Source organism: Corvus kubaryi, unplaced genomic scaffold (assembly GCF_017639235.1).
Source record: "Corvus kubaryi isolate FWS band 111438036 unplaced genomic scaffold, C.kubaryi_AGA036_p1.0 37385, whole genome shotgun sequence".
In the NCBI taxonomy this organism is placed as follows: Eukaryota; Metazoa; Chordata; class Aves; order Passeriformes; family Corvidae; genus Corvus; species Corvus kubaryi.
In genome coordinates this window covers 15,869,647-15,896,954 of record NW_024581127.1, presented here as the reverse complement: position 1 = coordinate 15,896,954, position 27,308 = coordinate 15,869,647, and the positions used below count along the sequence as shown (strand labels likewise).

General features: G+C 42.3%; 1 protein-coding gene across 6 annotated transcripts in view; it reads right to left on the bottom strand.

Moving 5' to 3' along the window:
* Positions 1-24,864, bottom strand: part of GRHL2 (grainyhead like transcription factor 2) — a 68,290-nt gene extending 43,426 nt beyond the window's left edge. For 3 of the 6 annotated variants that reach the window (XM_042035819.1, XM_042035821.1, XM_042035823.1), the window contains exons 1-6: positions 24,554-24,864; positions 11,843-12,032; positions 8,847-8,914; positions 6,906-7,290; positions 4,371-4,423; positions 974-1,130 (exon numbers count right to left, since the gene is read on the bottom strand). In XM_042035819.1, the coding sequence (XP_041891753.1) occupies positions 974-1,130; positions 4,371-4,423; positions 6,906-7,290; positions 8,847-8,914; positions 11,843-12,032; positions 24,554-24,573 (873 nt within the window). In that variant the 5' untranslated portion in view covers positions 24,574-24,864. Of the gene's footprint in view, positions 1-973; positions 1,131-4,370; positions 4,424-6,905; positions 7,291-8,846; positions 8,915-11,842; positions 12,033-22,316; positions 22,624-24,553 lie in introns of those variants that run through there. The other 3 variants (XM_042035820.1, XM_042035824.1, XM_042035825.1) reach the window with 3 other exon arrangements.
* Positions 24,865-27,308: the final 2,444 nt, after the last annotated feature.

The following is a 27,308-nucleotide window of genomic DNA, read 5'->3' as shown; positions in this document are numbered from 1 at the left end:
CGGGTGGCAGGGAAAGACATTGTGTAGCAACAGAGCAGTCTCACATCAGATTCAGCCAACAGCCTTGTATCCTCAGGAAACCAGGCTAAAAATTAACTGCTAATTCAGGTTTCCAAATCATTGCTTCTGTTTATGAAGAGTCTCTCTAAACTTAATGTATGATAGTGGCATACAGGTTGTTGTCTCCTTCTCTGCTCACATTGACTTTCATTGGTTCCTTCGACTAAAGTCACAACATTTTTTGAAGTACTTCATGTATTTGGATGCAAACACTTTTGCAGCCTCATACATATGCAGCCCTGCCAGCTTCAGGGTAAAATTTACAGGGCTCATTGTTCATTCCAAGGTTACTGGGTTAGGATTTGTTAACTCAAAAATATTACCAAGGAAATCAGGAGGCCTATTCACCAGGTAGATGCTGCTGAGTACACAAACTACAGTTCTACACATAGAATCTAAAATGCAAATCATTCATTTTATTACACTTCTGGGTGAATATCAAGTGAAAGCTCACACACAATGAAAATAATTTACAATTTATGTCACAAAGGATGGATTCAACTTTTCACGTTTTCTCTGAAATGCATTGGAAAGCAGCTTATGAAGTGCACCAGTGAGTGAAGATGGACTACACAGTAGGTGTGGCAGATCTTGGACTTCTTTGCTTTAATCACAGCAATAAGTTCACCAGTGTCAAGTGTAGTATCTGTGTAATCACCATTCTGCCAAACCATAAACTGAGGCAGATATGTATATCATTAACTCATAAGATCACACTCTGAAAAAACTGGACAGCAAAACATTTGTTACCACCATCAATAGGGTTCTCTCCCACCTTTACAGTGAGCATGAGAATAAGCTTGCTCTGTCCTTCCCCCAAGAAAAAAAAAAAAAAATAATTAAAAGCCAATCAACCACAACCACATCAATCTGCAGAGCTCCATTCCCACCTAGGAAAGAAATGGGACTATACCCTGACTTTGCTGATGGGGTGCCGGAAGCATTTGTTGTCACCCGTCTCACTCAGGGTGATGGCGTAGAACTGTCCTTTGTTCAAGTAGGTCATGGGTCCTTCCCCTTGCTTTTGACGCAGAGACTTGGTAGCTTCTAGCGTATACTGAAAAGTGCTGCTGAAAAGACAAGGAGAGAAATATGCACAAAATCCATATCACTTTCTCCTTTTCTCTTTTATTATGCAATTATTGCATTGTGTAAGGCATAAGAAGCTAATAACAAAATTCCAGGAAAATGTCACATGGCAATTTAAAATTGCAGTTTTCTTTTTTCGGCTTCATCAGGTCCCACAATCAAGCATAAAACTATCTGGACTGTAAGTCTCTTGGATCCAAGGCTAGATCTGTACTTCCTCTGAAAGGAACCATTATGAAGTATAAGACTCTGTACCCCACAATGACAGTGCCAACTATCAGAAGGGGATTCAGTATGATTTGAAAGAAATCATCAGCTCCACAGACATTTAAACTTAGAAGTGTTGCAGAAAGAGAAATAAATAAATAATAATTTTTAAAAATTCCCAACCAGAATAAAATGTGTTGCAAAAGACGGACACAGAGAACGGAAAGTCCAACTGCTACTTTCAGCACAGTTCAAAGAAGGAATGTAAAGAGAAGGGACAATAAGTTTATTTGTTTAAAGACAACATGCAAATCAAGGTTTTCATAAGCTTTCTTTTCAAAATTAGTCAGACTGAATGAAGTGCCTACATTTAGCTCTATCTTCAATCAAGTAATCTCCCTTTAGAAAAATATCAGGGAAAAACAGTTTGCTCTTGTGTCGAAATTTTAGATCTTAAAAAGACCCTCCTTTCACAGAAGAACTTTCCAATTTCAAAGCAGTTCCCAAACCATGAAAAGTTAAGGCACCATTAACTAGTGAACTGTTAGCTGAGCCTCTTGAGCCACCTCCTCCAGTAATGGGCTTGAACAATAATCCACTAAAAATGATGCCTGCAGCTCCTCACATTCTCTTAAATGAAAATAATGTTGATCTTGAAAAAAAAAAAAAAAAAACCAACAAAATAAAAAACACCAAATCTTTTTTCAAACTGCACAGGAACCTTAAAGCAAGGAGTCCTCATGAACTGGAGATACGGTGGAAGTATTTTCACAAAGGTCCTAATTCAGCAAAGTATTTAAGCCGTGCTGGAGCAGAACAAAAAGGAGGATATATGTTGGTCCAAAACAACAGCGTATCCTTGACTTTATAATTCAAGAAAATACTCTGGATCATCATAGTACTGCCATAGCAATATAGAAATAAAGGGAAAACAAAAAATATTTTAACTATCCAAGGGGGAAAAAACCTACAACAAAATACATAAATAATAATTACATTTAAATCCCCACTTGAAGAAAAGGTAGAAAAACCCAACAGATCCAGTCTTTCCATCCAAAAGAAGTTTCAGATAGTTTAGTATCAATTATTCAGTTTAGTAGCAATCATTCAATCAAATGAAGACAACGTCTAAGTGTTTCTTAGCTTATAAATTGAAATCCAGCCATTTTTCTAGTTGCTTAAAAGTTACAAATCAAAGCAAAACTAAGATAAAAAGCAAACACTCATCTATACCTATCCAACCCACCGATGACAGCACTGGTGCTTCCACACCATCAGCTGCTGCCACCATGAAGACTCTTGCATGCAGAGGGAAGGCAGCACAAAGGCACACCATCCCCTTCGCTGTGGCGTGTGCTGGCCCAGCCCCTCTGTCCCATGTGCAAGGGGGAACAGAGGCACTGCCACCACTGGCAAGTGTGGACCTGTCTGAGTGGACTGGAAGAGCTACACCACCAGTGCTGCAGACCCAGCATCCACCCTGCTGCACCACTTGTCCTACGGATAGACCACCCATTACAGGTAGGGGCACAGCCTTGATTTAGTGTCACACAAAGGGACTGCAGGTTGTGTGCTCAAGACCACTTCATGACACATCAAAGCACACTGAGTGCCCTGGGAGATGTGCCTTAAAACCTCAAACCAGGCAGAAGAACTAACGAGGATATGTGCTGAGAAGGGCTTAGAATGATCAAAGTCAGACACACACAATGCCTTAACAGAACTGCCTACAATCTGCCATAGGCTGGTCTTCTGTTTCCTGGCATTCTGTATGTTTCAGTCAAAAAATGTAAATCCCAGACACATTGCACTTGGCCAGTTTTGGAGCCTCTCTGCAGTACCATTTGAGAGTTTTCTTCTTGTTTCCAGTGGGCAATCAAAGCATGGCCTAGACCAGAAGGATTACTCTCACTCTTAAAACTTATTGCAGTCACTTGTATTATTACCATACTATTCTGAACCTCACCATGAGTCTCAACTAAACCCCTGCGTAGTCACTAAGGGATCTTCTAGCAGACTTCTGACTACTTTCATATTCACCACTTCTTTTTTCAATCTGAAATTCTTATTTCTGAGCCTTCCACTTCCAGGTAAACTAAATACATCTTTTCTGGGAGTTTTCTCAGTGTACATTCAAAAGTTTCATTCTTAACGTGACCTGGACCATAGCACAAAATACTTAAATGTGTGAAAATTGTTAACACCACCAATGCTTCAGGATTCAATTTTACAAATGTTCAGTGTAGTAAGTGAGCAGCCTTTGCTAAATATCTGTTTCATACCTTCTGCCTATATAATGACTCAGTTCTGAGCTCACTGCAGTTAATGATTGTTTTAACATTCTTCAGAAAAAATATCAAGCTGTAAGGAACCTTCGCCACAGTCACAGTCATTTGCCTAATCCACGAAAACTACGTAGGCATGTTCCTGTTTCTAAAGTGAGAGTAATCTCTCAGATATAAACAGAACCATTCCCAAGCATGAAATGAAGTATCAGCTTTAAAAACTTTAGTCCCTTTATCTAGTCTTTACTAGATAAAGGGACTCTGCAGTGTTTGCCCATGCTACATACACATTTTTCTGTGCTTAGGAAGAACAGTATTCTTTTCAAACTTCAATTTTTGAAGCTTTTTCTTGAAGCTTTTCAACTGGACATTTGACTTGTGCATTCTGCCATCCTGAAAAGATTTTTCATGACCTGGCAGTCAAAGCTATGCTCTTTTATCTGGGGAACCTCTCAACAGTTTTCATCTTGAGTATCTCAGGAAGGCTTCAGAGGAGTTAATAATTTAAAACAATGCTGAGCAAAGGCAATAGGTGAAGATATAAACTGGCCAAATCCAAGAGCTAACATGAGCAAGAGAATAAGAGGAGACTGGTGCTTGGCAGCACCAAGGGAGCCCTGCAGGTACCCCTGGGTGAAGAAAGGAAGGGTAGGAAGAGGACGCAGGCAGCTACTCCTCAGTACATTCCTGCCTGATGCCAGTGAACACATTGCAAAGCTTATGCCATACCTTGTTTGTTCATAAATATATTCTTCAGCCCCCACTGACACACTCCGATACTTCTGAAAAATAAGACCAATTAAACACTGTTTGATACAATCAAAAGGCAAATACCAAAAAAAGTGTAACTATGTTTATCTAAAGACAACGCAAAAGAAACCATCAACAAATTAAAACTCAAAATACCTAAAAACTCGAGTGAATATTAATATGCTAGTTGCATTTTATATGAAGGTTAGAAGTTGTCATTGTAAAAAACACTCAATTTACTTACCTAACCTCAAATAATTTGTTTATACTATAAAGAACTAACAAACTAAGCACAGCTAATCAAGAAAATGAAAGAGATGAGAACGGTATATTCATATAATTGTTAAAATTGTATCCAAAGAATACAGCACGTGATTGACCAAAGTGTTCACTACCACAGTGATCTATAAAAACTCAGCACTCTTTCAGTATAACCAACTAAGTCACTCCACAAATGTTTTGAAACCATTTCTAAATATGTATTTATAATGCTTCTAAGTACTAGAGCAAATCCAAGCCCAGTCATTCTCACTACCACTTAGGAAATACTTTGCAAGCACTTAGGAAAACTAGTAAGAACTGCTGCATCCTACTTCTAAATACTAATTTAGCCTAAGTTTCTTTTGGTATGTTTTGACATTTTACCTTATGGTCTCCCCACACCTGCTGCATCAAGCTGTGCCTAAACAACAGTAGCTGGAGAAGCAGTCAGAGCACAGCCAGGCAAAGCACATCCTGGGGTTTGGGCAGTTGAGAAAAAACAAAGGGACAGGCTCAGTGCTGAGTGAGGCTGCAGCATGGTGGCAAAGCTCTTCCTGCTCCCATGCCACATGCATGTGAACAGTTGGGGTTAGAAGGACACCAACAGTGGCACACGCCCCACCTAACAACTATGGCTGGGGACCTAAAGTTAATTGTTTAGTGTCCCTTGTAGAGTTAATAGGGGAGGTGGAGATGGAGGGGAGTCAGTGCACCTAGAAAACCACTCCGCCTACTTTTGGCAAGCAGATTTGAACTGATTCTTTCTCCACAGACTGCACAGAAAGCCTAGATGACAAGTAGTGCACCCTGTTATTAACCAATAATTTTAAAAACATGTAACATTATATTACCATTTTCACAAAATTACTATAACACAGAATTTGGGATGCAAAGCCAACATATAGATGTGAAGTTCCTTTTTACGTCCAAATTTAACAAGTTTGGATGTTTGACAGCTCTCTGCACAGAGCAGATGAACTGTTTGGGAACCTCTCAGCAGCGTGTCCCAGAAAAAAATCAGTGTAATGGAATCACTCTGCTACAGCACCCCAGGGAAAGCCATGAGAATGGTACCAGAAGAGCCATTTACCAGTAACAATTGAAAATAGCTGAAATAATGTGATTTGATAACGCAGAGCAGCGTCTCCAATCCGAGGTTCGATCCTACTGATTTTACAATGGGAAGCTAGATGTCTTCATTATTTATTCATTTAGTTGACCTACATGTGTTGTATATCTGAAAACAGATTTCACCTCCAGACATCCTGGATCTATGCTGCTCAGGGAGAAAATTTATTTTTCTATAATACATGTCCACAAACACACAGTAAATTTCTCATACACTCAATCAGGGCAGCTCAGCCTTAATGTAGCTGCCTTATACTCTTGCTATGTTTACAATTTTGTGGAGTTGGGAGGAGAAAAACCCTAAGGGAGCTTTACCATCTAATATCTCTAATTATTTGCAGAGTACTGTCAACTTCAAATAATCTTTATCTTTCCACATTTCCAGCTTGTTTGCATTATTCTGCAGCAGGCAAAAGCAGCCAGAGGGTACTCACCATACTAAAGCTGACTGTAAAATTTCTTTGACTCAGTAAAACTGTAAAATAGTTAGACAGAGCTCTCCTTATCTTTCTTCTCCTCATTCCTGTACATATACATGCTGTTGTTCTTTGCCTCTTGAATTCTCTATCCACTCTATTAGTCTAATTCTGCCACTTTTTCTCACTTGCCTGTGTTGCAGAATAGAGCTTAGTGCAACAAACAGCTTCTGAATAAATTACTGGGGTTTATCCAGCAGCAGAGGCTGTTGCTACTCATTTGCGCTTCCAAAAGAACATCTAGAATTTCCCTGTTACAAAGTGGTCCCTATTTCTTACTGTTACAAAGAGGTCTGAAGGCAGATCTTGTTAATGGTAAATAAACCTTCTTTCAGAATGACAACTATCTTCTACTTGACACAATATCTCCAAAGACAAAAATCAATATTTATTATTCTCAGAATTTTCAATAAACATCTTTAAAATTGTCTTCTGAAATGCCTCATGATGCTCCCCTATAATCAGAGCACAGCCTGACAGGAATACAGCAAGGAGTAGAAATTAATTTGTTGAACAAGCATCACTGTTCTTCTAATGGCTCTTGTGGACAGTTCAAATCTCCTTATCTTGTTTACAAGCTCAAATACCCTAATCTTGTTTACAGCTTTTTATTGAGTTCTTAGATGCTAATTTGAGGTGAAAAACTTACTTCTGTTCCTCCATCTTTGAAGGTGTCACTGTAGGTACTGTCAGGAGTACTGCGCTGGTCATCTTTGAGATAATTTGTGTGGGGAGCAATGTTGGACACTTCATATGGTTCAAAGATAACCCCTCGGTGTTCCTCGTTTTCTCCTCTTGCATAGTGTGTTTGTGGGGTCATAAAAACAGGGGTGAATTCTTCTGCTTTAACCACAGTCACTGCGGTCCCTGTGATGGGTGTTGAGCTTCCAGACACATTTGTGTTGTATTCCCTTTTGGACGACTCCAAAGGATCTTGGTTCAAGGAGAGATTAACTGGCACTGTCTTCAGGACTTGCACACGGTTCTCTCCCCCACTCAAGTTATTCTGAGCTTCCGTGGTATTAAGACAATTTCTGTGAGACAAAACCAAAAAATGTTATGAACTGTCCTGAGAGAGGAAATCTCCTCCTTAAATAGTTTAACGGTCTTAGATGTCAGGGAAGGAGATTTTTCAGTTCTGATAAGCCACTGCCATAAAAAGTAATACATTAACAAATACTAGGCAAAAGAAGTTGTGAGGCAAGCAGAGAGGTCCAGTGCTCTTTAACAAATGGGGAAAGAGAACACATTTGATTTGACTTGTTGCAATAAATTCTGGGTATCCAGGGTTGCTCTTGCCTTAGCTTATAATTTGGATGCAAAAATCAATCCAGCAGTGCAACAGCCTTTAGACACAAAATAAGAATAAAGTGTAAGGTAAGGTATGGATTACTCACAGTAGATATTTTGCACATGAAATAGGCAGAATATCAACAGCAAAAATCATACGCTGATGGCATGTTCTTTCAGGCTGCTGACAGGCCACTACTGTTTGCTTAACTCTGGTACCAATGCTCTTTTAAAAGAGCAAACCCAGGAATCCCATTGTAGCAGAGTAGATCAGTAACTATAGTGGCTGCAAGGTAACCTCAGCAGCATTCCCACATTTACCCACAGTTGCTGTTGAAAGCAATCTGATTGCTGATAGTAGTGCACTGACATAAAATTGTTAACTCATAAAACTTTTAGTAGATATAACATTGCTTTGTTTTCAACCAGGAAAAATGCTCTGACACTACAGTTCCTCTCTCCTGGCTTTCCACTGAAGGCCAGTTTTGTCAATCACACTCAATTTAGGAATTTCTCTGGTGTTTGTAGAAGAAAAACTATCCCTCAAAAAAAATTTCATAGCCTATTTTGAAACAGTAAATTTATACTACTACCTATTGAAACACTCACCTTGTGAGCAGCTAGTGGAGACCATCTAAGGCTGTCACAAATTAGCTACATTGAAATAAACCTTGTGTGGCTCATCTGCATCATAATTTTATACGGAGATACCTTCCAGTATGTAAAAACTTCATTCTTTCTACAAAAATATGCACTCTTTATTGTTTGCAAGTCTTAATAGTAGGAGGCAGCTTCTTTTGACTCAAGTCACTTTTAGCCTACAGAGAAAAGCTGAAATCTGAGAGGAGCGAGAAAAACATTCTAAGCAAATAATTTTAAGAGAGATACTTTATTTGCTGGGCAGACCCTAAGTTATGTTAAATAAGACACTATAAATGAGGTTACTGAGGTCAAACTACTCACTTTTTGCCCTACAACAAGAAAACAAAGAAAAACAGCCAATAGCCAACTGTCAATATAATCTGATTTTACTAATCTCAGCAGCAGCAGCAAAACAACACCACCAAATACAAACAGATAGCGAAACTCTGCTACTTTGCAAACTGCATGTTTGAGAATACTATCCATTTTTTCTAATCAATTAAAAGTAAAAAGGAGTAAAATGTGCGTCCCAAAACAGCTTTCATTCTTTCAACTTTTGAAAGAAAACCATAAACCCCTCAGGCTATCACAGTTCCTTCAGTTCACAACTGATCAACACTTTCAGTAGCTGGGTGTATGATTTTGAATAATACCGTACCTTTTATCTTGGTCTTCTTGATTATCACTCACTTTGTTAACAGACAACAGCCTTTTATCTCTGGGAACCTGAGAACAACACCAGGCATGGGGTCAGGTAAATGCAACTGTCAGGCATTTGCAGCTTCAGACTGCTCTACTGCAACAACTAGAAAAATGTAACTCTATCAGTGTTGTCTAGGTCGCAGATGCCAGGAGTTATTTTTCTTTGGGAGACTGATTGTGAACAGAAAGAAAAGTTCCAAAGAGAAAAAATGTAGGAATTGTTTTCTTTTCTAGTTCTTGGGCACATCAGTCAGGAGCAAAGCCCTCTTATTTATGTTCTATCTTTTGAATATCAAGCTAGGCCAAGCTATCTCAAAATCAAAGCTCATATTATTCCAAAAACACACGCACACTTTTCACTTAAAAAAACAAGATGAGAAGGAAGATATGATGCTTTGGTGAGCTCTGCACTGAGACCATTTTAGCTCAGACAAAAAAGGCTTTTCAATTAAACCATAAGCACCAGGTAAGCCCTCCTGTTAGAGAGCAGCCTGGAGAGTGTAGGACTCCTACCTAGGGAAAGTTTGTGGATCTTTCTCTCCTAGTATGGGGACAGGTCAGGACATGCTGGTATATCATCAGAAACACTGACTTCTGCTTTGCTGATTACATCAACAGCTACGAGAAGTAAAAACCCAGTCAAGTCTGGCCCCTTGACAGACTCAGAATTGACACCAAGTGACTTAAAAGATTTGTATTCCCACATACCGGTTTCCTGACACCAGCACAGATATGAAATCACCAAGGGCAAAGGTGCTGCCATGACCATATTCTTCTTTCCCTGCTGAACCAGCAATTTGGGAGCTAGAACTTCTATCTTTTGCACAAGAAGACAAATCCACTCCATCACAGCAATTAACTCAGGATTAAAGAGCAAGAATAGACCTAAGAATGAGCTAAAGCCATGCTTTTTGCCTTTAAATATTTTAAAGAAATACCAGAAAATTATCTGACTTTAGAGAAAAAACAGTATTACAGTGCACTACAGTAGCCAATGATAACATCAACTATCTGCAAGACAGCAGCAGAGTCAGAGAGTTCTAGCCAGAGCCTCTCTTTCATTTAGGGACATCCCCTTTCCCTATTAAGCATCCTGCTGGTTAAAAAACCTCCTTCATATAGTTTTGAGCTGGGATAAAAGCCACAGTTTACATATGTTGATTCCCCTTTTAAGATTATATATTTATCTCTGAATGAGGGTCTGTGTTTAGGTAAATATCACTACAAGAAAAGAGAAAAGTTAAAAAAACTAAACAGTTAAATTCAAATAATTCCTATTAACTGGAAAAAGTCCTTCAAAAATATTATCCAGCATGTCAGAACAAATGAGCCAGATAATAAATAAGGACAATTCAAGAGTCTGGTGTGCTGGAAATCTTCCATACTTCCAACATTACAGCACAGTGGTTAAGTTTTAAGTTCCTGTTTGGGAGTATCAACAGCAGTTATCATTTCTTCCCTATTTAAGACAAAAATAGTTACGACTGAATGCTGGAAATGGCTTTGAAATGTTAATCCCACCTTATTCCATCTGAACCCCAAGTCTTTTGCAACTGCCTGGAACAAGGAACAGACACATCTTTTAGAACATGGTTTTGAGATAGTTATTTTCTGGTTTTATTATAAAAATCCATCAGATTAATGAACTGCTGTATAGAAAGATACTACTAAGACAGAAGCCAATAATCCAGATGCTCATGCACATCCTGAATTTTATGAATCCATCTTAATTTCACAGACTCTGGCACTGTGGTAACTATGTCAAGCAGAGAAAAGGACCTTTTTTCTTTTTCTCACTGGGAAGTCTTCTCTACTGACAACAACACACAGAAGCAAGGAACATCTCTTGAAATATAATCAGCAAAGCAATTAAAATAATATTTAACCATAAGGTTGGTATATGGGATCTTGCCTACAACCCCTTCTCCTGAACACTCAATGTCAGAGATTAAAAGGAGTCCATTCTTTAAAAGCATTTGTACTAATAAATACTAAAAGCAAAGGCTTTTAATTTCCATTCCTGTTACTTCTTCATTAATTACAAGGGGACTTGGCATTGCTGTGCTGGCTTTCACAGAAGATCATCTGTCCAAGGCAGCCATAGCTGACTTCAGGGGTATGGAGATTGCTCATTTCACTGTAACTATTTCATACTCTAGTGCTTGGGAAGCAACACTCTGTTTGCAGAGTACCAACATGTCAGCATGGGTTTCAGAGTGACATTACACAGAGATGCATCCTGTAGGACTCTCTTCTGATTTCAGCAAAAATCTCAAACACAGCTTTACCTAAACACTATAAAAAAAAAAAAATATATATATATATAAATAAAAGATGTTATCAAAATGTTATGTAAAGCCCTGGGTTTAGAACATGACAAACTGAAACTGTGTCAGTGCTTTGCCTGTAAATTGACTTAGATCTCTGGCTCTGTGTCCAGCTCCATTTCTGTCCTGCAAACTTCCAGTGCAAGGGCTAGACCTCACTGTATGTTTGTATACAGCCTACTGCTATCATTATACAAACAAAAATAACATGGGAAACTGTCAGATGAGAGATACTCCAGTTAAAGAGCAAACTAAAACATGTGTGGAATGAAACAGAAAAGCAGACAAACCTACAGATGGACAAGGCCTCCCCTTTTATACTTTTTAAAGAATATTTCAAGTATCACCCAATGTTCTTGCAAAGGAAGAGGAAGAACACTACACTCAAAAAGAAAACATGATAGAAAACTTAATATGAGAATTCTGATATTGTTTTTCTCCCTCCAGAACTAAATACACATCAAAACTGTTTCAGACAGGCTTGCTATAATGGAATGGGTGCTTGATGGAAATATTAGAGAGAAAACAAGATGCAGTGACTTCTGTCTTTGAAAACTAGCTCTTTTGATAACTCAGAGTGGTCCCTGCTAGTGCAGCAGGGAGGGATAATGACAGAGTTACCTACTTTATAATAGTCATACAATAGGCCAAGAGCAGCAGCACTGTCCTCATCACCATTTATGCTCATCATAGCCTTGGTAGCTGCTGTTAGGGGATTCTCCAAATACGACTTCCAGGCTTCATCTTCACTGGTGTAGGCTCGTCTGGTGTTGAATGAAGTGTCATTTGGCACTAAGGCCACAAGTCGCTTGTTACTGCATAGACAGGAAGAATAAAATTGTGATCCAGAAGGGATTACTTTATTCACAAGGCACCGTAAAGAACATCAAATAGCTCAATTAAAGTTATATGATTACATCAAGCAAGCATCTCTGTATTACACTTGGTGACATAAATATTTATCAGTATTAGGTATCTTCAGTACTTAAAGATTGAAATGCGTGCAGATCTTGTGATAGTAATTCAAATGTATTTTTACTATTATACAGATAGAGCTACCAAAATATTTTAAAATTATTGGAAAAAAAAAAATGAAGCAACAATATGAAAACATTTAGCCCCAATATTTTTGCTACATATACACTTGATTAGGGGGGAAAAAAAAAATCCAACATTTAACTGACATAAAACATGAATTAAAAACAAGAAAAAGCATCTAATACTAATCTAGGCTTCACCTAAACAGAGTATAGTTCAGTATTTATTAAGTGGGTACACCTTAAAATTGAGCTATTCTCTGCTTTTAGAATGCAACTTGTCAGTAATTTCAGAGCAGTTTTCTGTAGCAGGACATAAGCAGTAAGTCCAGTGGATGGAACAGAAGTCAACATATTTGGTCTCAATTCACACTTTATCACTCACCGCATCTAGTTATAGACCCATGGTAACACACACAAGAGCATTAGTGAATGGGATTTGCAGCAAAGCAGTTTCCTCCACCCTGAAAGTGGCACAGACTGACCACTGCCCGTGTATACTGTGTGAGAAGCTGCTGCACCACAGCTATGGCTGAAATTTCCAGTATAATGGAAACATAAATGATAATAGCACCTGCTTTTGCAAACCGTTCAATAAACTTACTGATAAAAGAACTACATAAAAAAAAAAGTTGCAGTACTATTACATAAGATAGTAGGCAAACAGATTAGGCAAGGGAAATACTGGTGTGAGGGGTGTGCTGCTTCATAGGTGTTACAAGAGCACTGTCAAGAATTGTGGCTCAGGTTACAAGGATCACAATGAAACTTTTAACACATTACACCTAAACTTGAAAGCTGCAGAGATGGCAGAATAATTAAATATACCAACTTAACTGGTAAAACTAGTAGTTATTCCTGGTGACCTTCATAAAACACTTTTTGCTATCTTCTACATAAAAGCCAGTTCAGTAGTCAGTCTCCTCTTTCTGCTCTGCCCTATCTGCACCGGTGCCAGCTCCACAGATCTAATCCAACGAACTGCTGCTGTTGCACAGAGAGTGGCATTTAAACTGTGCAAACAAGACTTTTATTTGTTTTCAGAAATAGGATTTGATAAAAGCACAACTGAACCCATGCAGTAAATGCTCTCAGATGCCAGGAGCATGCCTTGCCTGGCCCCCAAGCTGCAGGGACCAAAGGCTGGGGCTTCGCCAGAACTCCACTGTGGTGCAAGTCCAACCTGCAAAGTGCGTGCTCCAGTGTTTAAGGAAGAGGAGGGGAATGGTGGAGATTATAATCTCTATGGTACAGAGCACTGTTTACCAGTTTCTCTATTTAATGGAAAACAAAATAATCCATCTGGTGCACAGCACAATTTTATGAGCTCTGTGGGGAAAGAGGGCATTTCATAGCTTCGTATCAGAAAATACAGCCAACTACAGTACTGGTTCTATTTTTCTTTCATATAAAATAACCGGATTTTTTGAAAAAAAAAAAAAATTTTTTTTGAGGACCTTTCTGCCTGGCCTTTTGCTGAAGATTTTTGTTCCTCTTGTTTCCACATATACATTTGTGTTGTTACAGGTTTGCTCCAGCAAGTGAAGGTGAGCACAAATTAGGAGCCTAAGGAATACAGAGAGAACTGCTAGATCCGCTTGCCTTTTCAATACCTTATTGTTAGCAGCTCAAATCAGATTTGCAACAGCCCTGTTGTTTGTGCCAGAGGTAGCTGAGTGCCTTTTTCCACTCTGGAGCAGTCAATTCTCCCTGGCTCAGAGGCAATCATTCCAAGCAAAGATTCTCCTTTCCTCAACAACGCTCCCCTTCAGCTAAATCTGGGCTGTTTCACCGTATGGGCAGCTGCCCACTGCAATGCACAAATTCCCGCTCGTCCTCCTTCCTGTAGCAATCTTCCCTTACAACCAATAAGTGCCTTTTGTTGCTCAGAGCACTCACAGCCGTGTGACAGTCATAACTGATTCATGAGCACTACAGTCAAACAGCAAGATCCCTTTAAAAACACACCTTCTAAGACTTGGGCTGTGCTTGTCTGTGAAAATGCTGGAGGGGAGGAGTCAGTCTCTGCTGCTCTAACTTAGTCAAGATGATCTTAAAGCAATGACCAGAGTGCAGTCTCTCAGACATGCATATATGATTGTGTTGGGGAAAAGCCAAAGCAAATGCTCTAGAAACAGCAACTCAGTAAGTGGACAGTTGAGATGGTTGGAAAGGCACAGGTGCATAGACCTAGAGCCTTTCCAACATCTCTCCAGAGGATGTTTTTTCTAAAACTCAGGTTTTCACATTTGAAAACAAATTATCTGTCTCCTCTGCCTTGAGAGATGGTCTGAAGCGTAATCAACTGACACACTCATTGTGTTTACTCTGCAAACAGACTGAAACAATAGCACTAAGAAAAATAAAAAACTTCCTCATCACCCCTATCCCTGTAATCAGCTCTGTGGGAGGTTAATGGTCAGAGCTAATTATCATGATTTAACATAGTCAATCATTTCAAAGATTATAGCCAAAGCAGTCAGCCAAAACAATTGGGCTCACTTAAAGAAAACTTCTCTATTAAATAAGGTCGTTTGGATGAGAGGGAGAGTTTCTCTGAAGAAATGAGACTTGTGTATGTACACACATTCCCTTTCATTTTTGCACAACTGCTGAACCTCCTGGAAGATTTCAGCTAAATGTGACAGAGGGGTAGAAAAGTCCTCCATAACCAGAGGAGATAAATCTATTATATTTTAATATATGCCAAGAAAACCCAACATCTTAAGTGAGGCTCTACACAGGTAAGTTCCCCTGGTCTTGCCAGTCATCCTTCCATGCCAGGGCAACCCCAGCTGTTCCAGCTGTGCAACTGTTGACAGCTGCTTGGGAGGAGAGCGACTCTGGTGGCACCTGGGCCATGTGGAACACAAAGGTTAACAACTACGAGTAACAGCAATCCCACTGTAGAGCTGCTCTGACCATCCCAGCTGAAAGAAAAGCCCTATTTGGAGCCTGCAATTAGCAGATCCATAGATCTACGGATCTTATCAAAAGCTGCAAATCCATCAGTGACTACATCCACCAAGAACCACACACTTAAGGAAGAAAGATAGGCCAAGATTGCAAGACTTCCACTCAACCTGACCACCAACGCCAGCAAATACCCGCTGTAGCCCCAGTCACATCTAAAAACCTGCTAAAGACCAGAGAACAAGAGTAACCCCTGCTGTGCCCATTCCTCACCCGGGCCAGCCCACCACCCCTCTATCTGGAAGTCAGGATGTGTGCTAACCAGAACAGAGCTGTGAGGGATGCACTTGTACAAGCACACCATCATTTTATCATGGAGAAAAGCTGAAGAATTCAGGATACTTTGTGTCTAAAAAAGTAAATGTTTCCTTTCAAGATATCACTTGAGCTCCGCATGAATGTAAAATGTTTCCACTGCTTTATGTCAAACAGTAATAAGTGTGAGAGTATGAAAGGTATTTTCTGGGGAATGGTCTATCTAGGAGCTAGATTGTTCTGACACTTGAGCATTTATGTCAAGACTAAACTTCAGATAGCCTTTATTTTGTAAAATCTTTTTTTCTCCCCACTGCTTAGTAGAGATTTTCCTGTTCATACCGTCTGACGTGATTTGTGTATTCTCATAAGACATACATAAAATTTTCCAGATTAACAGCAGTTATGGTGACTTTTTTTTTAACTTTTTTAAAATTAAGATTATGGAATTTTATAAAACCAAGTGTAGTGTATAAACATAAAGATGTCCAAAACTTTGTTTCATTTCAATTACTGCAGTACAACAACGTAACCTGGAGAGGTACATTGTACTTAACATCAATAAATCAGCTAAATTGAAAGGGCCAGCCTTTCAAGCTCTTCCTCGGATTAAAGATAATGAGCATACAACAGCCAGCCCTCGGGGCTATAAAATCCTTCTACAGGCAAATTCTCACCCAACTCGATGCAATTTGCGAATGAGTTTACAATGAATCAGAATTGCCCATTAACACACTCACGAACAGTGATAAAAGGCTTGGGGATCAGAACTTCCATTTTATTCAGGAACTAGGTGTCCTGCCTGCCAGTCTCTCAAAACCAATTTTGATGCTCAAAAGCTTTCTCTTGAATTTGCAAAGTTCAAGCAGCCCTCAACTTCTCAGCTATATCTGCCATTGAACATAAAGCAGACTGATGCAGCCATGCTGCATCAAGTACATCTGCATCCCGCTCCATCATATGCTCAGCATTCCATCCTGATCCAGTGGGATCAGGATGGCACTAGTGGGAAAGAAAGCTTCTTCCTACCTGCCCCACATCTTTTGCCTTGCCCAGGAAATTCAATCCTGAAATCCAAAGCAGATTATTTAGGCTGCCAAGGTGGGCATCCAGCCCAGGCACTTCCGTTTTTTAACTACAAGGTTTTTTGACATTGCATTTGTTCTTAAAAAAAAAAAAGTTACAACCAAGCTGCTCCATGAATATACCTGCAGACTTCTTCACCCCATGACAATGCATGAGGACCTTCCCCTCCCTGCAGAGGTGCCAGATGGGAACACACAAGTGATATGTGTGAGGCAGGAGATTGGGAGAAGTTCCAATTCCCAGGTTTCAGCCCAGGCCTGAGCCTGCCCATTCTTACACAGGTGAGATAAGAGCACCAGGCACTTCTGCACACATCCTCTGCAAAATGTCCCTTCAAGAGAAGGGATACAAGGCTTTGGCCCATACAGCTGTTATAAAGCATCCAGAAATTTCAGCACTAGTCAAATAACTGGAAAAGGCAAGACAGACTCACATCACCTTCGTTCCCAGCCCAGCACATCAAGGCCATAGGATATTTATCACAAGCTCCTTGTTAGTTGCATGATAAGAAGGTGAACAGGGCAACTGTCCCCAATCTAGAAATACTGGGAGACACACAAATTCCAAAACAAGATGCTACCCAAAGGGACCACTTCTGTTGCACACAGACATGCACCACACACCATGTTGCATCCTGCCTCCAGTGCAAAGTCAAAGAAATGTTGAACTTGTAGACAACACCCATGTTTCATTTGGTGTGACAAAAGGTACAGGAGCATGCTCCAGATGCATCCAAGAACCGGAAAAGAGAGCAGAAGTTCCTACTTCAGTTTTGACACAGCTAAGGAGGGCAGATTATGATCATTTACAAACATTTCAGTAGCCCTAAAAGCCTCTGTAAGTTTATTTTACACTTACACAAATCTCAGTTCAGCTATAAGACAACTATAAAACAGATCTAGAACAGATGTTCATGCAATTTGTCTTGAAACTAATGCACATACATATGAATTCACAGGCACAAAGTGAAGAACTATGACCATTTAAAACGCAGTACAGATCCCACAGAAGCTGCGTAAGTTAAAGTTCAGATTCCAGATCATAAATTTCTGCCTGTGCTCATTACAGAGAGGTATACATCAAACTTAGTCCTAGTGCTTGAAACCAATTGTTTGAAAGATTCTAATGTTAGTTTTGGCCCAAATTTGTTACCTTCAGAATACTACTTTGCCTAGACATCAAGTTAAAAACAAAACAAACAAAATACCACCAAAAAACCCCAACAATTTGTGTGGTTCATTGCAAGTTTTGATTTATTTAGTTTAAAAAAACTTGAGACCTATCAGGATTTATTGACAAAGCTATAATTAAATAGTCTGCAACACTGTTGTTTCAATTAGATAATAGGGTTTCGTTAAAACTACAAAGGAGCATAAACATTTAACGAACAGGAAAATTATGGCCCATGTGTCCCAGCATTTTTGTCTGGGAATGGTGTGAATGGTAACAATCACACCATTCCCAGAAGCACAACAGGTCTCCAAAATGTACTTAACCCAATTCAGTGACTATATAAATATACAAATGAATCGAGAGTGAAGGAAAAAAATCAAAGCATTTAGACCACCAGGAAACAAAAAGGTAAGATGCCCTCTGGCCCAGCCAGGAGTCCATACCAAGGAAAAAACTCCCATTAAAGAGACTGAGTCATTTTGCCTTCTAATGAGTGCAAGTTTGGGACTCTTGCAATTTTGGGACAATTATACTTTTTGAGCACAAGACAAATCTGAACAAGATTACACATGTGAAATTATTAAAAGAAATTATTGTTACTAAACACTCTGAGAGGAAGTAAAATAATATATTAAGAATAGCAACAGTGAATGGCAAAACAGACTAGTTTAACAATTAGATGCCTAGTATAAGTTTTATTTGTTTTTACTCTGAACCAAAATAACTTAAGCACACAATAGTGATAAAGAGATTAAAACAAACAGGTGATTCATTAACATTGACAAAAAATATTAACTATGTCAAAACGAAAGTATGAAAAAGAAATCTGACACAAGGATTAAATACATACAATAAATGCCTACTGAGGACTAGTTCAAGTAGGCAATTATTTACCCTGAGACAGACTTTTTATACCTATGATTTCAGACTTTTTTTTTTGTTTCACTTGTAATTAAGTATTATTTCTACCAGACAACCTTTTGTTACTTGTGTACTAAGCCTGTTGCCTTTTCTTTAAACCAAGAAAAACGGAGTCACAAAAAAAGAGCAGGTTTCAGCACATTTGTAAAAAAATCACTGACATCTCAAAAAATCAGGAAAACCTGAAGCTCACAGCATTTCTGCCGGAGCTGACAGAGTGGATCAGAATTAGCAACTATTTAGCAGCTTCATAGCAGGCCATGCTGTTTTCCTAAGAAGCGTACTTCGAATGTGCATAGCACCCAAGGTTGTTTTAGCTGACTTGAAGCAGCTAGAAGCAGGCTTTAAAATTAAAAACAGGTCATGACAAGGCTGCCCAGACCTCCTGCAATTTAACCTGACCCTTGGCCCCATGGTCCTTGTTCATTCACTGCTTCCACAGAGTTAATGTAAATGGAATAGTTACTGCACTGATAGCATTGATTGCTGTTTTTTCAGGATATTAAATCTTTTACAGAGTCAGAAGGAAAACATGAATTCAACAAGCAAACCTGGGAGTCAAGATTTCCCACAAATATTTTTTAAAAGCACACAAACCCAAAAATATACTTTACAGAACTACTAAAATACATTATTATGGAATAAACCATTCCCTCCCCAAATTAGTCAAGCTAACAAATCTATTTATATAAATATATAGCTATAAATAGATAAATATTTATATAAAAGAAACGTATATATGTAATCTTTGATGTTTGAGACATACTCTCAAGCTATAGATACATTGCAATATTTGACTTCACAGTTCACATGTACTTAATATGGTTTCCTCGGTTAAATATTTTGTAATTTTGTAACACTGTCTTTTTTATGACATTAACACTGTAGAAGAACAGAACAGTATCCCTGTATACTAAGATGTCTGAAATAATTACTTCTCTTAACTAGCTAATACTGTCCCAATCACTGATTAAAAAGCTAATAAAGATTCATCCCAGGAATAATTTCTAGATCAGCATTTGAAAGTGCTATTCTGTGTGTGTACAAAAAAGGGAAGCTTAATTGGCTGCTTCCTAATAAAATAAAAAAAAAAAATATTGAAGGTAGCCACTGCACTAGATTAGTATTTGTGGAAGTGTTTGACAACAAATGTCAACTGGTGTAATATCATTTCCCCTTCAGATGTCCCAGACAAAACAAGGACGATGATGTCCCTGCTAACCTTTCCACAGGGAAGAGGTTATATGATCATTACAATCAAGTTAAAGTGACCTGGGAAAATCCCCTCCCTCCTCTTCGGCTTTGATCTTCAGTCTGGTCTCAGACTCCAGCACCAAAGAGACAGCAGTGTAAACAGCAAGACCTAACCATTTGATACTCTTCCTGCTCTTAGGTAAGCTTATGGTTGCAAGTTCTATGAGGTTCTGGACACTGATTTTCCACCTTTCTTGCACAGAAATGGTTTTCTAGGGAACATCTGTGACAGTATGTCTGACATTTGAAAAGTGAAGAAATTAACACATCTAATTCCTGTTTCTCCATTCATTCCCAGATGAGTAACCCAGATGAGTTTGGAAAATTAATCTCATTGGATGCCCTATTCACACAATGGGCTGTGGAGAAAAAAATAAAAATTGAGTGAATTGTCACCTAATTGCTACTCAATATCTGCTGATGGGAAATGTGTTTGGACCTCAAAGAAAAAAATAAGAACAATACAGAGAATGACATTGTAAATGACAAACCCCCTTTGTGTGTTACAGTACTAGATGCTCAAGTTAAATATTATGAAGGCAATAAATCAAAATTATTCTGTGAAGAGCCCAAGATCAACTTCTGCAACAGATACTACCAAACAGCAAGCTGGATGTGAACATGCCTCCACTGACACGTGGAAACAGGTCTGAACCCATTCCCACCTACGGGCTCGCTCTCCACTCAGTTATTTACCTACAAGCACATGCTCCACTGCAGACCCAGGCTGCCCCAAGCCCTCCTTTATGTGGGCAGTATCAGCATGCTCCAGCTACCTGGTGTCCTGAGTATCTCTGCACAGCCTGGGCTGTTGGGAGCCTGACGGGGGGGCAGTCAGGCAGCCGGCAGAGCCACGGCGGTGGCCGGCGTGCTGGGGCCTGCCACGAGCCTGCCCTTCCTGCAACTGCCGTCCCAGCCCACCCAGGACTTCACACAACCCCAGGAGCAGCAGGGGCAAACTGTGGCATTTACAAGACAGATCTCAAATGGTTGTACAACTGCTGCTCCTCATTCACAGAAGTACTGTCAATTTCTAAAACCCAGTGAAGTCTCACAAGTAGTGAGCTCACTGATTCACTCCACTAATGCACCGGAGCCACGACTGGAGTTCCGTGGTGATCATTTTTTGTATACTACAAAAGAAAAACTTTAGCCTATAAATTCAGAAGTGCACCCTAGAATCATCTTTTCACCCTGCAAAAGGGATGCTCCTTCCTCCCCACCCTATGTCCCCCAGTGTCAATCAATCCCCAGGTTCCCCTCAAAGGATAGGGAAATTGGATAATAACAGAAGCAGCAGCACAGACGTCTAAAACACTCAGAGCGGGAGTGACACGCATTTCCTTCTGTGGACATTATGGTCTGAACAGTTATTTTCTTAACACCTGCCATTGCTTGCACCCCCGCTGCATATGAACCCAGACCGATGAAAAATGGATGTCAAAAATAACCTCCTCAACTCTGAGCCAGCTCTCTAGCTGCACAAACAGCTCTTCTGACACAGCTGAGAGGGTGGAACAGAGGTAGGAACAAGTGGCCACAGCCTGCTTAAGTCGGTACTACCTCTGAAAAATGCATGTACAATCATGCCTTATCTCTCCTGACCCAGAGTTTGTGGAAGCAAGCAGGCAAGACCCAACTTAGGTAGAAAGACTAAAGGGAAAGACGTGGAGATAGCACACCTATCTTAAGGATAATCTCCCCTTCCAAGCTCCTCAGTTAGCATTAGAATCAAACACCTGGTTCTTTAGCATTTTCACCTGTCCACCTTCCTCCCTTAAAGCACTACAGAACCTGTCCCTACTGCTCCCTCCAAAGACAGACATTGCAGGCAGCTCTGTGTAGTAGTGCAGCAGGGTCTACCACCTCCCCATAAAAGCCAGCAAGTGCCACAGAATGTATTTTTCCACACCTTCTATATCCCCTCCACTGCTTAGTCCTTTACACCAGCACTTTAGTAGCACAAGCCCCACAAAAACACGTCCAATGACTGACAAATTAACTGACTTCGAAATAATGAGCTCCACTCTCCAGTCTTGCCTGCAGGGAAGATCTGGTTTTAAGTAAAAGAAAGGCCATGTGGAGGAGAATAATGTACTCTCTGGATTAGGTTCTAATTGGATAAAATTAGAGCCTAAAAAAAAAAAAACCAAACAAAAAAAAAAACCAAGAAAAAAAAGAAAAACCACCAAAAACCTTCCCATGCAAACTCCTCACACCAGTCTATTATCTCATTCCATCTGGTCATCTGTTCTGGAAACAAATGTATTTGTCTTCTCATGTTACACTTGCATATAGAGAACACAAGGGATTTCTTTACTCTTCACTTCCTTTTCAAACTCTTACCTATCACCTAAGAATTTTCTAAACGCCTTAACCAGAAACAGATCACAGGCATACCTGCAATGGAGCAAGTGCTGTTACTTGAGGCTGTGTGCTCTGCACTGCTCTTAAGTTCCTCACAGTGGTAACAGCAGCAGCACTACACAGAGCAGGGGATGAAGAGCATTAATGCTCCAGTCTCAGAAGCTTTACACACATGCCATATTGTTCCTGTTGGAAAGGAAGGATAGCCCAGTATCTCAGTATCATCCCAGACCCAGAGGGAAACCACTTTTGCCCTAGTTTCTGACATGAGCTAGCGTTCCTCTCCACTGTTTTTCTGATTCAAAGCCGACTATGGTGAGAAGTTGTTCTTCTGACCCCCCCCCACCTTTCCATATTCCCCTCCCACTCCCACTAACTGCCCTTGATCTGCCGCAGCCTAGTTTCTGGCTGCTGAAACTACTGGCAACTAGGCTTAGCCAGGAATTAACTTACAGGCCCCTTTCACCTTCGTGCAGTTCTGGAACTGCCCATCGCCTTGGGATGCCCTATATCACTGCTTGTCAGCTCTTCCACAGTTAATCTGGTTCCCCACCCAACTGAACGACTGCTCTTTCAGCTGCTCCTTCACTTATCCGAACCCCTCAGGGCTCTATTCTTATTCCCTTCCTTGCACTTTAATCATTTACTGCTCTAATCTGGCCACCGAAGGCATTAGTCCCCATCCCAGCTCAAATGAACTCCTAAACGCCACTCTCAACTCCTACCCAAATAAATTTAGTTTCATGTCAGTAGCTACCTTTATACAATCCCACTGTCAGCTGATGTTTGAAAAAGCCAGGCCTAATATTTTTGTTTAATCTTTCCCGTCCTGTCTTTTCCCTATCAGAGGAGCCAACCCTGCTGTTTTCTTTTGTCGGGTAATCTCCTTCTTTCACTCCTTGACAGGCAGGTTGTCACCAAGCCTCTCTCCAACATCAGGCTCCTCCTCTCCACCTCCTTTGGCACAAAGGCTCTGGGGAGCCCAACCAAGGCTGGCACCTGAGCAACACCAAACGTAGCCGAGGTCACACCCGTGTTTGGAGCACTCCTACCTGCACCGGGGCAGCAGTAAAACAAAACAGCCACCTCCCGCCCTCCATCTTCCTTACCCCGTAACTCTCGCCAGCCACCTCCTGCAGAAACGCTAATCACCCGAGCAGGGAAAATGGCCTTCCCGCCTGGCTGCCTCACGGCGGCTCTGGGCGCCACGCCGAGCCACCCGCCGCCATGGCGGGAGCGCGGCATCGCCTGTGCAAGTTGTTTACCGGGGGTAAATACCCCACCCCCGGCCTGGGCCGCTCGGGATCGGGCGCCGGCGGAGCCGGGACGGCAGGAGCGGCGCACGCCGCGGCCTCCGCGCCCACCGACGGCTCCTGGCGGTGCTCCCCGTCCCGGGGACGCCGAGCCCACCGCTGGCCCCGCCGCAGTCCTGCGCGTCCCGGGGGGCCCCAACACCAGGGCCGGCGGCACCGGGAGACAATGGGAGTATCCTTGCACCCCTGCCGCTCTGTCCCGGCCTCGCTACCGCCAGGCCCGGGCGGGAGAGGGGCTCAGGCGGGCCCGGGGCCGACAGGAGCGGGAGGCTTCCCTCTCCTCTCTTCATCCTTCTGCTTCAGCCCCGCTACTGGGAAAGTTACTTTTTAACCCCGCCGGTCTCCGAGCAGCCGCGGGCCCGCCTGGGCGTCCCGCCGGGAAAACAAGGTCAGGACGGCGAGGGAGAAGGCGCCGCATGGAGCGGCCGGGGAGCACCTGGGCCGAGCCAGGGCCTTCCTCCCGCCGCCCGGGCCCCGTGCCCCGCCGGCCGCAGCCGAGGGGAGGAAGATGGCCGTGCCCAGCCCTTTGGGGATAAAAGCTCTTTGTTGCGCCAACACAAAAGCCAAGAAGCACTTTACGTCCGGGGCCTTCGGCGGGCGGAGGCCGCTCCGCTCTTCCAGGGCGAGGAGCTCTCTGTCGCGAAAAGCGACCCTCGAGGTGACGGGGGAAAAAACCAAAACAACACAAACAAATAAATAAAAAAACTAAACTAAAAGGGGAGCTAAACAAATAATCGCGCAGCCCCACGGCCAGGCGAAGAACGAGGTGCGGGGCCGCGAGCCGCGTCCTCGGGCGCTCCGGAGTGTCTGTGCGCCCAGTCCGGCGTCGCTGCAGGAGGGAGAAGAGGGAGAAGCGCCGTCCCGGCGGGTCCGCGTCCGCCACCGGCGAAGGGGAACACGGCCAGCCCGGCGGGCCGCCCCGCGCAGCGGGCGCAGCGCGTGCCTGCGATCACTTACTTGTCCGTCTCTTGTGACATGTTTGATCCAATGAACTCTCTTCCCGGTGCCTCCGTCTGCCTGGCGGAACTGGACTTTCAGGTCTGTGCAGGTGAAGGTGTGCGTGTGAACGCCCGGGACGGCAGAACCAGAGCTACTGGTAATTCTGCTTTCCTTCCCCCCCTCTCCCGGCTCCACAGCCAGCCGCCGAGGCAGGACAGGTAGAGCCCCCTCCCCCTGGCATGTGGGGAGCGGCGGGGCTGGGGCGCCGGCGGGGCTCGGCACGGGAGAGCGGCCGGGCCGGGCGCGCACAGGTAACTTTCCCGAGCAGCGCTGGATTCTTTCACTAAAGGAGCGGGGAGAGGGACGAGCCGCGCGCTGATTGGGCGGCGCGGCCGCCAGGTGCGCTGCCATTGGCAGAGGCGCGCACAGGTGAGGAAGGAGCCGCCGCCGAGCGCCAGGTAACGAACGCACCGCGCGCCCGCGCCGGGAGGCACCGCGGGGCCGCCGCCAGCGGGAAGGGATGGAAAAAGAGAAAAAGAAAAAGAAAGGGGGAGCCGGCGCTGGGGCGGCGGGCAGTTCCACCGTCCAACAACGCCTCCCTGCCGCGGACGGAGGGGCCCGGCCGGCCGCGCTGAGGAGGCGAGGCCAGGCGAGGAGCGGCGCGGGGCCACGGGTGCCCCGTGAGGCTGAGGCGGCCCCTGGCCGCGGTCCGCCCGCCTCACCTGTCGGGCTGCTCCGTGCCCGAAATCCCCGGCTTCGGCCGCTGGCCTGTGGCTGCCGTCGAATAACGCCCAGGGAGGCGTCGCCCTTCGCAGGACAGTTTGGAAGATTGTTTTTTTTCTTGGGTTTGGGGTGTTTCTGACCTTCGGCCCCCCCCCCCCCCCCTTTTTGTTTCTTTTGACCTTACTACGGTTGGGACCAGCTGAGTTTGACGTTGGTGAATGTCTTTCTGCAGAAGGCATCTCACGGCAGCAGGATGAGGTGGTGCCAGCTGATGACACCCACTGTGTGGATCTGAGAGCTGATAGCTGAACTGGGGGATGTTGATGATGGGTGTTGAGGGGTCTGTTTTGCCAGCAGGGGAAAGCTGGAAGAGAATGGAAAAGCTGGGATGGAGTGTTTATTGAGGCTCTATTATGCAGGGATGAAGTGAACGGAGAGGACTGCAGATACATCAGTCGCCCTTCAGCCCAGTACAACCTACTGTGTACTTTGCCAGAGGATCAAAGTGGGTTTACGAGGGATAACAGGATCGGGCTGTGGGGGCAGCAGCTTTGACCCTGATGGAGGAGGTGGGGAAGAGGAACTCCTTGAGTCAGTTTGAGAACAGGGAGTGGAAGGGTAGTAACGAGACTCCCATCTGCTATCACCCATTCTCAGTCCCCATTCCTCCATCAGAGACAGGTCAGGACTGCACTAATCCTTCCTGCTACCACCTGCCCTCCTGGAGACAGCTTTCTATAGTAGGCATCCAACTTGACTGCTGACAACCTCTGCTGTGCAAATCGTGCTGAATGTGTAAAGAATGCACCATTATGTGGGGTAGACCATTATGTTACTTAGTCATCTTTGTAAGACAATTACCTGAATTATTTCAAACCCATCAAATTTATAATGTCTTATTTGAAGGGAATTTTCCATTTTCTACCTTTGATTTCATAAAATCATAGAATACCCTGAGTTGGAAGGGATCCTCAAGGGTCATCGAGTCCAACTCCTGAATAGGGGAATTTCCCTTGACAGGGGAATGTAGTAGGAGGGATATTAATGGAAATACATATTTGTATAACCAAATATATATGTATACACAGAGACACATGTACATATATACATATGTATGAAACATGTTACGGTCTGGGGCCTCATCTTCATTTACCTACTGCTGCAGTTGAAATCAAACTTGACTCTGCTAAGTCAGTGGTATTATGGGATCACAGGCACAAATATCTGTTACTGGGTCCCACTCCTTATCTGTGTTCATAGTAACTAATCAAATCAAACAAATTCAGTATAAATCAGTTTTAAGTCAGCTTAAACATAGTCCCATTAAGATTTCTGTCACTTTAACTAAGCAGAATTAGAAAAATACTTTACCTAGATCAATGACCCTTTGATTGAACACGAGATATTAGTTAGCCATTCTCTTTCTCCATTCACCAGTCACAGGAAAGAAATATTATTATACAATCTGTGAATCCAGTCAAAAGTTGCCAGTGTGGCCATTATTCATGGCGATACTTGTATGAATTGTTTTGCATAGTGCATTTTGAGGAAGCTATAAGGCTTCATAAAACACAAGAGAAACAGAGTAATTTATTCATAGCAAATGATGCAGTCATTTTGAATACCAAAATCTATATAATTTAAAATAAATTGGATCTCTCAAATACATTACTATATATTGTTCTGAAGAAATAGTGGTAGCATGCTGTAACAGTTTAAGTTACTGAAGCTCTCCCTGTTAACTGTAGAAATGATAAGGTTTCTTTCTCAAATGATAAGGTTTCTTTCCCAAATAGTTGTTATGCTGAAAGAAACTTTGAGACCTGAAAAGGTTACCTGTTTGAGCACCATCAATAGGATTAACACCAGTTCAGGTATCCTCTTTCTCCTTTTTAATTTTTCAATTATAAGAAACATTTGGATGTTGTTGTGTGTTCTTTCCCCCTCCCCCCCCCTCCATTTTTTCCCATATGAAATGTATAGGAAGAAGGAGAGGAAGATCAGTGATGAGCACATTTGAAAATGCCACCTTCCCCAAGGTAGAAATGCT